Raw genomic sequence first — 12,653 nt, forward strand, 5'->3', positions numbered from 1 at the left:
AATAATGGAGCATGCATGAGAGGTTGAATGGCCTTGTCCCACCTCTAATGCTAATTTTGATTGCCAAGTGTTGTTGGCCTATGTTAAATTTCAAGTTAACATTTCTAATGAACAGGAATATTTTATGGAATGCTGCGGACTGGTGAGATATAATTCATGCCATGATGTCATGCTTTTAGAAATAAGATTATAAGTGTCAAAACAAAATGGAATCAACTAAGAGGGAAATATTTAATCTTGGGTATATCATGCTGGAATGTTCTAATTCAAGGGTTTAATTCAGATTCTCAATTTCTATATTACTTCTCCAGCATTGCTTCAGCCAACAAACATACGCTCTGAATGCCCACTGATGTATTCCCAATTATTCATGCTTAACTACTCAGCAGTCTTAATGTTACAATGCTGAGGAATGCTTGCTGTTTTGAAAAATGCAGACTTGTAAGTGGACTTTCTGTAGGTGAACAGTTGAGTGAGATACCCTGTATTTTAGCAAACTTGTTCATTATAATTGAACTAATCCATCTCAGTGTAGCCAAAGAGGTTATTAGCAATGAACCCACGATTTGGTTATATGATCATTGGTTCAATGTCTCCAACAGTGCCAAAAATATTTGATGAACCAGATTAAGACCAATGGCAATTATCATGCATTGCATTTGAGTATTAGGTTGGTCCAGCTGAGATATGGCTGTTTAAGTGTACCAAGCAGTTGAGTCATCAGGTAGGATGCAATGGACAGGTGTTGGGAAATGGAGGCATCCACTTGCCTTCCCACTCTCCTGGTCCTGCAGTTGTGCTGATTTAGGCCAAGGGCCTAAAAATGGAAGTGACAGGGACAGCCTAAAGGCTACAATATTACACAGCCACACAAGCTCTATAAAATGCCAGGAAGCGGAGGCTGTTTTGCAGTTGTAACTATGAAGGCATCACGACTACTGCCGGGGCAAGAATCAGAGACCAGCATGATGCATTATGTATGGGTACACACATCGACTAGATAGTGAAGGCATGGAATCCCTTCTGGTTCTATGCCGGCAGGTGCAGTCTCGAAATTGATATTCAATGACAAATTACATCAAAATCAAGACATTAAAGGTAACTTTTATGAATAATGATTTGGAATCTTTACACTCATCTGAAGGATGACACTATGACTTGTTTTAAAATAGTATCCCCAGTATACTGTACATGTATGACCATTCTACAGTGAAGTGAATTAGGTGTAAACCACAGCCCCTCTCACTTGTATTCCTGTATCTAATGTGATTATAGCTGATCTGATTGTAACCATATCCTTACCTACTCTAGCTAATCATTCGCTTCTTTGCTTCTCAAGAATTTGTCCACCTCTTCCTGAAAAATATACAAAGACTCTGATTCCACTGGCCTTTGAGGAAGAACATTCCAAAGATTCACCATCCCCATAGAGGATAAATTTCACTTCACTGGTTCGATTCCCGCCACTCTCTGTAAGGAGTTTGTACATTTTCCCTGTCATCGTGTGGGTTTCCTCAGATTGCTCCAGTTTCATCACATATTAAAAAGATGTACAGTTAGGTTTAATACATTGTGGGCATGCTATGTTGGTACCAGAAATATGGTGACACTTGTGGGTTGCTCCCAGCACATACTTGGACTTTGTTGATGCAAATGAAGCATTTCACTGTATGTTTCAATATGCATGTGACAAATAAATTTAATCTGCAAACTCCCACTGCTCCTATTTATTCATATCTCTTTCCTTGACTTGCACTTTCTCCAGATCTCACTCGTTCACTCTCTTGTAGCTTCATTCTCTCTCTCTCACTCTCTCACTCTCTCTCTCCCACCCCCCCCTCACTCTCTCGCTCTCTTCCCCTCTCTCTCTCCCCCCCCACTTCTCTTTCTCCCTGCCATCATATTCTGCATGAACAGGAACTGAAGATGCACGTTAATATGTGCAGCTGCTGGGTTTAGCCAGACTAAATGCACAGGCTGTTTGTGCCTTAAGGTTGTGAGGTATAGAGAGAGACAGAATGGAGAATACCATTTTGACAGCAGGAGCTCGGTGAAGTGGCGGGAGCAATCAGATTGTTTTAAACAATGAAAAAGTTGGGGATCAGATGTCCATGGTAATGTGGCAGGCAGAATATTGTCTGCTGAGTGGGGCACAATCAGTTAATCCTGTGAACCTATTTGGTGTTGTGACCCACAATTCAGGAAGCCTCCACTTTAAGCCAGGAGAAAACTGGAAATCTTTGGAAAGCTATTGATTTGCTTCAGACACTGCAAGAAAGAGTTGCAATGGCTAGCTCTCTTAAATAGAGTTGTTCAGTGACCTCCCTTGCATAGCATCAGATGACAACTGTGAGATGGTTGCAAATATCACTCAGTAAGAAATTTGGAGTTGTAGTAGCAGCAGCTAAGACCTTCCTACTGCAATGGGTACACTTTACCAGGAGAATGCTGACTAATGCATGCAGATCTGTGATCAACCATTTCAAAGATCAAAGTGAATTTATTATCTAAGTATGTTTGTGTCACCATAAACTATTTTGAGATTTATTTTTTGCAGGTCTTCACAATATAAACAAAGAAGTACAATAGAATTAATGAAAAAATACGCAAACAAAGTCTGGCAAACAATCAATGTAACAACCAATGTGCAAAAGAAGACAAACAATGCAAATAATTTTTTAAAAAGTAAATAAATAATACCTCGATCCTAAATTGCAGATTACTTGAAAATGAGCCCATAGATTTTGGAACCAGTTCAGAGTTGAAGTGAGTGAAGTCGGCTGCTCTAGTTCAGAAGCCTGATAGTCGAAGGGTAATAACTGTTCCTGAACCTGGTGGTGTGTGTTCTGAGGCTCCTGTACCTTCTTCCTGATGGCAGCAGTGAGAAGAGAGCATGGCCTAGATGGTGGGGGTCCTTGATGAAGGATGCTGCTTTCTTGTTTTGCAGATCGATCATTTATCATGATATGTCTTCTGGAAAGCAACATCAATTATGATGTTTCCAACACAATATATAAATTCAATTTCTTTAACTTGGTAACATGATTAATTCACTGATCAAAACTGGACGTTCAGCTTGTGGCAAGAGCTTTACAATCATTTTCACCTATCTCCTTGCATTTGGAGTGAGGATAGCTTTATAAGAGACCTGTGACTTGATTATAAGCCATCCACTTAGTCAGGTTATAATATGCAGAATCAAAAGATAGAGTTATGGAAGAGAGGGGAATGAGAAATGTTTTCCTCAAGACTTGTTCTGCAAAATTATAAGTACATTTCAAAGGGACGTGCTTTGTAATCTGTTGGGAATAATGTGCAGAGTACATCTAAGTGAATGCAGTTAACAATGTTACCACACTTAATGACCAAAGAAACTATACTGTGGAGAAAAGAGAAACACTCTTCTTGTTTTCATTAATCTTTATTTGAAATGGCAATAAATATTTCACTATAGTAAATCATTTTGTTATTGAGTATCAAGAAGTAATTCTCCTAACGTGATTGTGACAGATAATCCTGACTATACCATAATACAATGAACCAGACAGCGTGTTTCAACATGTGTTAGTGGCGAGTTCCCTGCAACAAGTTTTCACAGGAAAATTACCCTATTATTTGAAAAATGTGGAAAAAAAAGAAACCACACAATTTGAAACGTCTCTATAAATTAGGCATGTCCTGTAGCATTCCTTACTGACTTTGGAAGTGTTCTAGTAAAGAAGTCTAGCACATCAGAAACAAACACTGTCAAATATTTGTTCTGGAATGTTCTCTGAAGCCATTTCAAATTCAGATTGATCTGAAAAGAAACTAAGATGGATCTGTTTAGAATTATTCCAATTTGTCCAGTTTGGACTTCTGACAATTGTAGACACAAATCACTGTCTGGTTCAGCTAAATGCAGCTTCACATTTTTATAGCACAGATGTTAAACCCAAACAATCTGAAACTGGCTGCAGAAAGCTGATCAGAATCTGAAATCTGACCAGATTTGAATCGAACTTACAGGTTTAAATTGTTTAAAATCATAATTTGATTTGTCCTTCAGTTCAAATTTTCATTTACTCCTCAATTAAACATTCATGACTCCACCTTCTGAAATAGTGGCACTTTGCAGTAGATTGTGCCGGAGAAGTTCATTAGAATAACGTGCAAAGAAGCGTACTCTACTTTCCTTGAAAAGAAATGTTAGACTTTGAATTGCCTAAAAAATAGTTGCTCAGCATTGTTGAGTAAAACACATCTTTAAAACCTAGATGTTTTGGTGCAAATTTTCATTCTGAATAATCTTGTATAAGTCATCAAGTTTTTTGTCACAGAGTGAGCACCCACTAATCTTTGCCATGTTTCTTCAGGGATACATGTAGAATTTTTAGATAAATCAAGATATTTATTTTAAGATATTTCTTTCAAAGCTTTTTAGACTTCAGGCATAGGATTCTTATTAACTTCAGACGTACTGTCAGTTTCACAAAATTGACAACGATCATCTGAAGCTGTATGCTTCACTGTCATTAATGCCTCAAAGTTGGGCTAGTACGTCGCCAGGTGTATTTTCAGTAACTGGACATGAGACAGAAGAGCATGAAGATGAAATGGCGAATTTAGATCTGCATTTATAGGCATAATTATTATCTATTAAAATATTAGATGATGCTCATTGTATCTGGGACAATGCTGAAAGTATACAACCTGAAAGAGAATGTGATCCTTTATCATCAGCCGTGCTGAGACACGAGGGACCACAGTTGCTGAATTCTGGAGCAACAAGCAATCTGCTGGAGCATCTCAGTAGATCGAACAGCATGTGTGGATGGAATAAGAATTGTTGACATTTCAGATGATGCAGATCTTCAACCCGAAACATTGACAATTTACTTTCACGCACAGATACCACTCAGCCTGCTGAGTTCCTCCTGCAGATTGTTTGTTGTTGCCAATATCTCCTAGTTAAGATGCAAAATAAACCACTTGTGCATAAAGTAAACTTTGTAACCTTGCTACCCTTTCTTTGCAGGAAGAAATATAGGATAACTGTTGAGAGACGAGCTCCAGTGCATGAAGCTGAACCTGGTAAGCACCACCACTTGCGAGAAGATTCTGTTCGATCCAGTCTATCAGCAGCTTAAACAGTAGAACCAAATGTTCCTTTATAAACTTTCAGTCTTAGGGGAGTTTACCAAAGGTGTCACTGCAAAAAAGAATGGCTAATATGAAATTAATTCTTTTGAAGCATAAGCTATTAATTTGTCACAGTTCCTTTAGCTTTGGAAAACTCAGGAAAATATCATTTATTACATTGCTGCATGCTACTGGAAGCGGGATCTCTGTGAAGCTTATAAAATGTGATTCAGCCTGTTCCATTAGGTCAACAGTGACTCACACTGGCAACTGAAGAGAACCTTCGAAAGAAGATATTTTGTATATGATCATTTATCCTAATATACATTTAATGGGATCTGTCCCATTTGCCTAAAAATGGAAATATTTGAACACTACAGAGATAGGGATTAATCTTAGAGGTGTGGTATTAAACATTACTGTTTCATGGTAACAGTTGTAAATTTTTTAAAAAGCTGTGGTGAATTAAATCAGTAGGTTAAAAATTACATTTGCTGATGCTATTCTGTGAACGTCTGATGCATTTCACATAGCTGTTCATCAATCTGTTTGCTTTAATTTGGTACATGTCTTCATTGAAATAGTAGTAGAAGAATTTGGTACAAGCATTAACATTCATTCACTACTGTTATGAAAGAAAATTTGACCCCCTGGCTGCATAAGCATCTGTGCATGACTGTTTGTTTCCTATTTCACTTGTACAACACCGCAGTTTGAATTTTCCAATTACTGCTTACACTAGAGAATGCTACCTGGAACTGTGCTGCTCCTAGCTGCTTTAAAACAACTTGCTTTTTTTTTTCAGAGATAATTTTTAAAGCTTCAGTGATAGAATACTGACAATAGCTTGCATTTATGTAATGATTTTAATCACCAAAGCTCTTCAAAATTATTAATCTTGGAAAGTTATTGCCATGTTATATTCTTAAGACTATAAACAGTGATTTGCTCACTGATAAGCTCAGATAATTTTTCTTACACACAAATTGTTGGCATTATGAACACTCCACCTTTGAAAGCAGTAGTGAAATGTTAGGGCTCAGTTGGAATTAAACTACATAAACTATACAGTGAATTAAGTCTTTCATCTTGGACCAGCAAAAATTATGTATCTATAAAACTTTTAGGATATTGTTTTCAAATAAAGGACTGCAAATAAGTCAACTTTTTTTCTAAAATATAATTGTTAAGGAATTGCTAATATTTTAAACAAATCATGTACATATTAAATATAATAAATATACCTGTACAGTATTTGATCAATTAAGACTTTCGGGCCTGTTTTAAAAAGGTTCTTGAAAATAATATGTTATTATGCAAATTGATTATTTAGATGCTGCTATTTGTATTTTAGTCGGCACCTGAGAATATAAAATCATATAGGAATGTTCCCAGTAAAGCTTGTGTAAAATCGGAAATTGGTAACACATGTTGACAAAAGAAATGAATATACATATTATATATGTATATATATGTGTGTGTGTGTATATATATATGTGTGTGTATATATATATATATACTCATAACAGTGGAAAAAACATTGAATATTTTAAATTAATTGTGCCTTGTAATTTCCTCATTAGATAATAGTTGCAGCAGCAAGATTAGAGCACATTGTTACATTAACTCATGTGCCGTATATTAACATCTTCTGCCCCCATTAATGTGATTAAATTTATTCACTTAGTAGTGAAAGACTTAGTCATTTTTTTCCTGGTGTATTTCTACACACAAATAATATTGCAGTTGCCATGGGAATACTCTATACCAGTGTAAATATGTATGTGAGTTTATTGATGGATTATGTAATGTATTTTCTGCCATCTGATTATGGCTCAGAATGTATTACATAACTCCCAACCCAGCTGTAAGAGAATTAAAACTGCCTTTTTAAAATGGAAGCTCATTATGAAAAAACACAATGAGACGTCCTCTTAATATTTGATATGTGTGATACTGCAATTGAATAACGAATTCGTTGTATGAACTTTTGCAACAGACTTTCTTCAAGCAAGATCATTGTTTTGAAATGAGTAAATATTTACTGAACTGACTTTTTTTTGTTTTTTTATATATATTTCTGTCACTTCTAGCATGTACCACTAGAGACAATGTTAACAACTGATGCTATGAATAGTTAATTATCCATTTGCCAGTGCTGTCAATGTTTAGATTGTAAGCTGCTGTTTCAGTATGTAATTAAAGATGGAAGTAATGTGTGTTTTAAGGTGGAATGATATGAGAATACTGGGAAAAATGAGATTTGATAGATATGGTTCTTAAGTGCAAATGCAAGGTGCCATATAGTATGACGGTAAATACTGGCGTAAGTTAGAAATATCTGCATATAATGTGATATTTATTTAAAGGTCATCTTGAGTTAATATTCATAAACTGTAGATAGTTTTTAAATACATTTTATTCAGAATGAATTGGTCAGTTTTATATTATCTATATACTGCATTGTTGCATTTTTCATATCTGTGGACCTTGAAGATGTGTAAATGTCTTGTAAACGATTTTATTTTCTGTAAACTGATGTCATATTCTTCACAGAATATTAAATCAAGGCAGATACTGGCAATAAAATAATGAACAATAAAACCCTTTGCTCCTTTTCTGTGTAATTCTGTTAAGTACCTGATGCACACACTTGATGTTTGCAGAATGCTTAGCATGCTACCTCTGTTACTATATCTAAGTAAGCTCCTTGGCCAGATGAGTAATGCTCATGAACAAGCAAAATTTAATCAGCCAAGCATGTTTACCAGGTTTTGTGGTGCACTCTGGGATAGCAGTACCTACACCCCTTTTAACTGCATGGACAAGTATGCTGTTTTGTATTTAATTTACACCTAAATTTTCGACTGCAAGTAACCAATATTATTATGATTTTTTTTTAACTTCTTTACTGATGATCGTCCATCAGAAATCTCTCTTTGAAATGTGATAGTTTTTGCAATATCTGTCACTTGTAGGAAGGGAGTTAACACATGCTTCCCATTTTATCCCTCAGGTCCCCACTGCTGCCACCCACTGCTATGCTTCCTCCTTCAGCTGAGAGCACGGGATGACCTGGGTCACAATCTACTCCATTGTCACCATTAATGCCACACTATACATGGTCAACGGGAAGTGCACGCCTGCAGGACAGGGCTGGTCCTGCCAGTTCGTCCTCGAGCTGAGACGGAATATACTATTGCTTCCAAGCCTTGGCCTACTCAAGCACCCACTGATGTATAACTTTCATTATTTTGTTTTCATGTAGAATGTGAATATTTTTTAGAAGAGAAGTGTAACTTCTCCCATGCATTAACATATTTGCTGTGGCTTCCTACATTACAAAACAACCTACCCATATCTTTCAATTGAAAAGATGCCCTCCATTAGTAGCATCACAGATATTATGCACAATATTAGGTTGAACAAAAATGTACGAACAAATTCTGGAGATTTTAAGAACATATATCTTTAGCTAAACCTCTTTTCAAGAAGTACTTTATTAAGAACCTTGCTCCAGTTCTTTAACAGGATTTGGTAACTAATTGTTGACAGGACTCTTGGTAAATGTTAATGTACTGATAATTTCTACAAGCCAATTCCCATTGATTTACATGATGTTAATTAAAGACTTGCATGAAAAACAACCCATGTTTGGGCAGTAGTACACTATGCAAGCTGTAAATAAAGGCAGATGTCTAATACATTAGTGATCACTGACATCATAATTACAGGAATAAATTATCAAAATAAACTAGATTCAATTAAATATCAATTGACTGAAAGCTTTAAAAGGTTCTGAATAAAGTATCTTGATTTTCAGTGTATTCCAAAGGGCATTAAGTGAGTTAAAGTTTACATTAAAGGGAGGTCTGAGATGAAAGCATCTGAATCCAATTGTCAGTAATTAAATCTAGAAACAGCAAAGGCATGGATGAAGGTATCAGCAGGAGGCAGAGGTCCCCAACCTTTTTTGCATCACGGACTGGTTTAATATTGACAATATTCTAGCGGACCGGCCGACTGGGGGTGGGGGGTGGGGAGGTGTTCAAGTTCAACAGTGCGTGACAGGGAATGAGGAAAGGTGCAGCTTGACTCATATCGTTTCATATCGCCAAATCATATTGTTTCCTCGTGGCCCGGTAGCACATGCTTTGCATGCTTTACCCGGTGGTTGGGGACCACTGATCTAAGGGACTGGATGTAGCTGATAGTGAGGAGAGGAGATCAGAGGTGAACTGAGCATCAGATGCCATGACTGAGAGCAACGCTGATGATTTCATTTAATCATTAGGAAGAGGGATAAAAATACAGAACAGAAGGAAAAAGAGGTGCTGTTCGTAAACACCTCTGATCCATTTTCCAGTAAAATTATGATTGATCTGATATTTAATCTCACTTTCTTGCCCAATTCCAATATCCTTGATTCCATTCTCATCAACTTTCTTCCACCTGGATCTCAGACTTTGTAGATGGAAGACAAAGGTTTTGGCCCTCACAGTTTTGAACAATGAATACTAGATGTGTTATACCACCAGCATGGTCAACTGGAGGCAACTGAAAGTTTGCGACTGGTAATAAAGTAGAATGGGGAATAGTTAGTGTATACAGGGAAGTTGCCAATGTGATTTTCAATGAAATTCCTGGGAGATGAGATATAAAAATCTAGGACTAAATCTTCAGTTGTAATTATTACATGTGTTTTCAATACTTTTCATTAGGTTTGACATTCTTCTAATTGTCATTGATTTTTTTTTACTAAACTTGTGTGACTCTCTGGCTCTATCTTATTTATCTTCGTTCTTTCAGAATGTATTCCTTTTAGGATATCAGAGAACTTCCTCTGATGTGGGAATGAAGAGCTGCAATTTATGCATGTTTTGACCAACATTTAATAACCCTAGAATTTGTTCTCATCCTCTGTTTTCTCTCCTGTCTCCTTCATGCTAAATCTAAACCCAATTTGTGAACAAGGCACGCTGCCTGCCACTCAACACTGCTTCCATTATACTAGTCATCACCCAACTCCCTTTCAGAATGTCAGGTTAAATAATCTCATAGAATATAGACAGGACAGTACAGAGCAGGCTATTTGCCTCCCAATGTTGTGCTGACCTTTTAACCTACTCCAAGATTAACCTAACCCTTCCCTCCTACATAGCTGTCCATTTTTCTTTCTTCAATTTGCCAATCCAAGAATCTCTTAAATTTTCCTATTGCATCCGCCTCTACCACCCTCACTGTGTGGTTGGTATCTCCCGCCTTGAACATTCTGATGCTTGCCCCACTGGCTTCCAACTTTGAATGAGTGGATGCTACTTAAAATGACTGCAGCTCTCATCAGAACTTGCTCCTGGCCTCGTTCACCTATATGTATTTAGTCAGGTTTACTCCTGCTCCAACTTTATTTATTTATTTAGAGATACTGAGCAGAACAGGCCCTTCTGGCCCAACTCAGCAACCCACCTATTTAACAATGACCAACTAAACTACCAATCGGTATGTCTTTGGACTGCGGGAAGAAACCAGCGCAGCTGACGGAAACCCATGCAGTTTATCAGGAGAACATACAAATTCCTTACAGATGGTACTGGAATTGAACTCTGAACTCTGAAACACCTTGAGCTGTAATAGCGTTGTGCTAATGCTACCGTGGTGCCCTATGATTTGAAAATTTCATCCTTGCTTTCAAATATCTCAATAGACCCAGACACTTCAAACACTCCACCCTGGCAACCTCATGTCTCCTGGATTTCATTGATCCCCAAGCTCTGGCCACTTATCTCCTCTTTATATTAATTGTTACAGAGTTTGGGGCCAAGCCAAGTGCACATGTATTGGCTTTGGTCCCAAACTCTACAAATGTCCACCTTTTGCTTTCCATCTATCTTCTGTAAAAGGCTGCTTATTCTCTCCGACTGAGCCTTTGGCAATTTACCCTGATGGTCCTCTCTCCTCTGTAGCTCAATGTAAAGTTTAGAACATAGAACACTACAGCACAGTACAGGCCCTTCAGCCCAAGATGTTGTACTGATCTTATAACCGACTTTAAGATCTAACCCTTCCATCCGACTTTGCCCTCTATTTTTGTATCAGCTTTGTGCAATGTTCCCCTCACAAACCTTCACTTTTCCTCATCTGCCCATCTCCTCCCTCTGGTACCCCTCCTCGTCCCTTTCTTTCATGCTTGATATCACTGTTATACTCCTTGAGCCCTTTCACTGTGCTGGAGTGCTACATAAATGCAGTTGGTACTCGTTGTGATGAGGTAGTTGTAAATTGGAGTGGAAACTAAAACAAGGATTGACAAAGCACGTGATGGCACTTCGGTAGTCTATCAAAAGCATTAGGTGTCAAGCTGCCCTGCTGCAAAAGCCCCTGATAAAATCTTGCTCACACAAACTATGTGCACCTTCTGTATAGGTGTAAGTGAACACTGCAACAGGTTTCATGTTCTTCTTGGTTTCCTCAAGAACTTTGGCTCCCTCTCTTCAAACTCTGCCTCAGGATGTTTTATCTTCTTTGGCTGAAGTGTGTCTATGAAGATCTACCGATGCATTAAGTAGGTCAATGCCTCAGATTTGGGATAGGATTTCTGTTATATCTTCCATATGAATGAAGTTTGGCTGTGCCACAATTTCATTGTGTGATAGAATCTCATACTTGCATAATTATTCATAAACTGTAAGGAATTTTGCAATTCGAACAAATCTATGTGGCTGTTGCCCTGTCTGAAACGTGAGCAGCTGCAGGGTGTGAGTAAATAAATCTCGTGATATGTTTGATATCTGTCATTTTATGAATATTCTAAGAGAATATTAGTAGCATGAGTTTTCCCATGTGTACGGACGGAAAGCTTGGATGGATTTTTTTTCAGAAAAGAAAATTATGCAAACAAGGCATTTGAAGATTATCAATAACAATGTGTACTGGTGAAGCTTTGTTTTTGACTTTTAAAAATGAAAGACATCCATGCATTTTCTGTTGCTAATATTGTAAATAAAAAAGCTTTTACTTTGGGGCAATCACTTTAAGCACTGTTGGTTCAATGTATGATTTTTACACTTCAGAAATACCCTTACTTTCAGACCAAGATCCTACAATAGCCTGAGTAATATGCATAAAATGCTGGAGGAACTCAGCAAGTCATGCAGCATCTATGAAGAGGAGTAAACAATTGACATTTCAATCCGAAACCCTTCATCAGGACTGGAAGGGAAGGGGACAGAAGCCAAAGTAAGGTGTTAGGGGGAGGGGGAAGGAGCACTGTACAAACTGACAGATGATAGGGGAAAACAGATGAGGGAGGAAGTTAGGTGGTGTGAGGGGGGTGTGAAGTAAGAAACTGGGAGGTGATAAGTGGAAGGGGATTGGAAAAAGAGAAGGGGGAAGGGGAGAAATTTCTGAAAATTGGAGAAATCAATACTCATTCCATCAGGTTGGGGACAACTGGACGGAATATGAGGTGCTGTTTCTCCAACCTGAGTATGGCCTTATTGTGGCAGTAGAGGAGGCCATGGCTATAAACATCG

General features: G+C 37.6%; 1 protein-coding gene across 3 annotated transcripts in view; it reads left to right on the forward strand.

Annotated features, from left to right (window-relative positions):
- The window catches only part of npr3 (natriuretic peptide receptor 3), an 82,380-nt gene extending 70,232 nt beyond the window's left edge, over positions 1 to 12,148 (forward strand). For 2 of the 3 annotated variants that reach the window (XM_063042844.1, XM_063042845.1), the window contains exons 8-9: positions 5,018 to 5,073; positions 8,138 to 12,148. In XM_063042844.1, coding sequence (XP_062898914.1) covers positions 5,018 to 5,073; positions 8,138 to 8,229 — 148 coding nt within the window. In that variant the 3' untranslated portion in view covers positions 8,230 to 12,148. Of the gene's footprint in view, positions 1 to 5,017; positions 7,705 to 8,137 lie in introns of those variants that run through there. The other variant, XM_063042846.1, reaches the window with a different exon arrangement.
- Positions 12,149 to 12,653: the final 505 nt, after the last annotated feature.

This window comes from Mobula hypostoma, chromosome 3, assembly GCF_963921235.1.
Source record: "Mobula hypostoma chromosome 3, sMobHyp1.1, whole genome shotgun sequence".
Lineage (NCBI taxonomy): Eukaryota > Metazoa > Chordata > Chondrichthyes > Myliobatiformes > Myliobatidae > Mobula > Mobula hypostoma.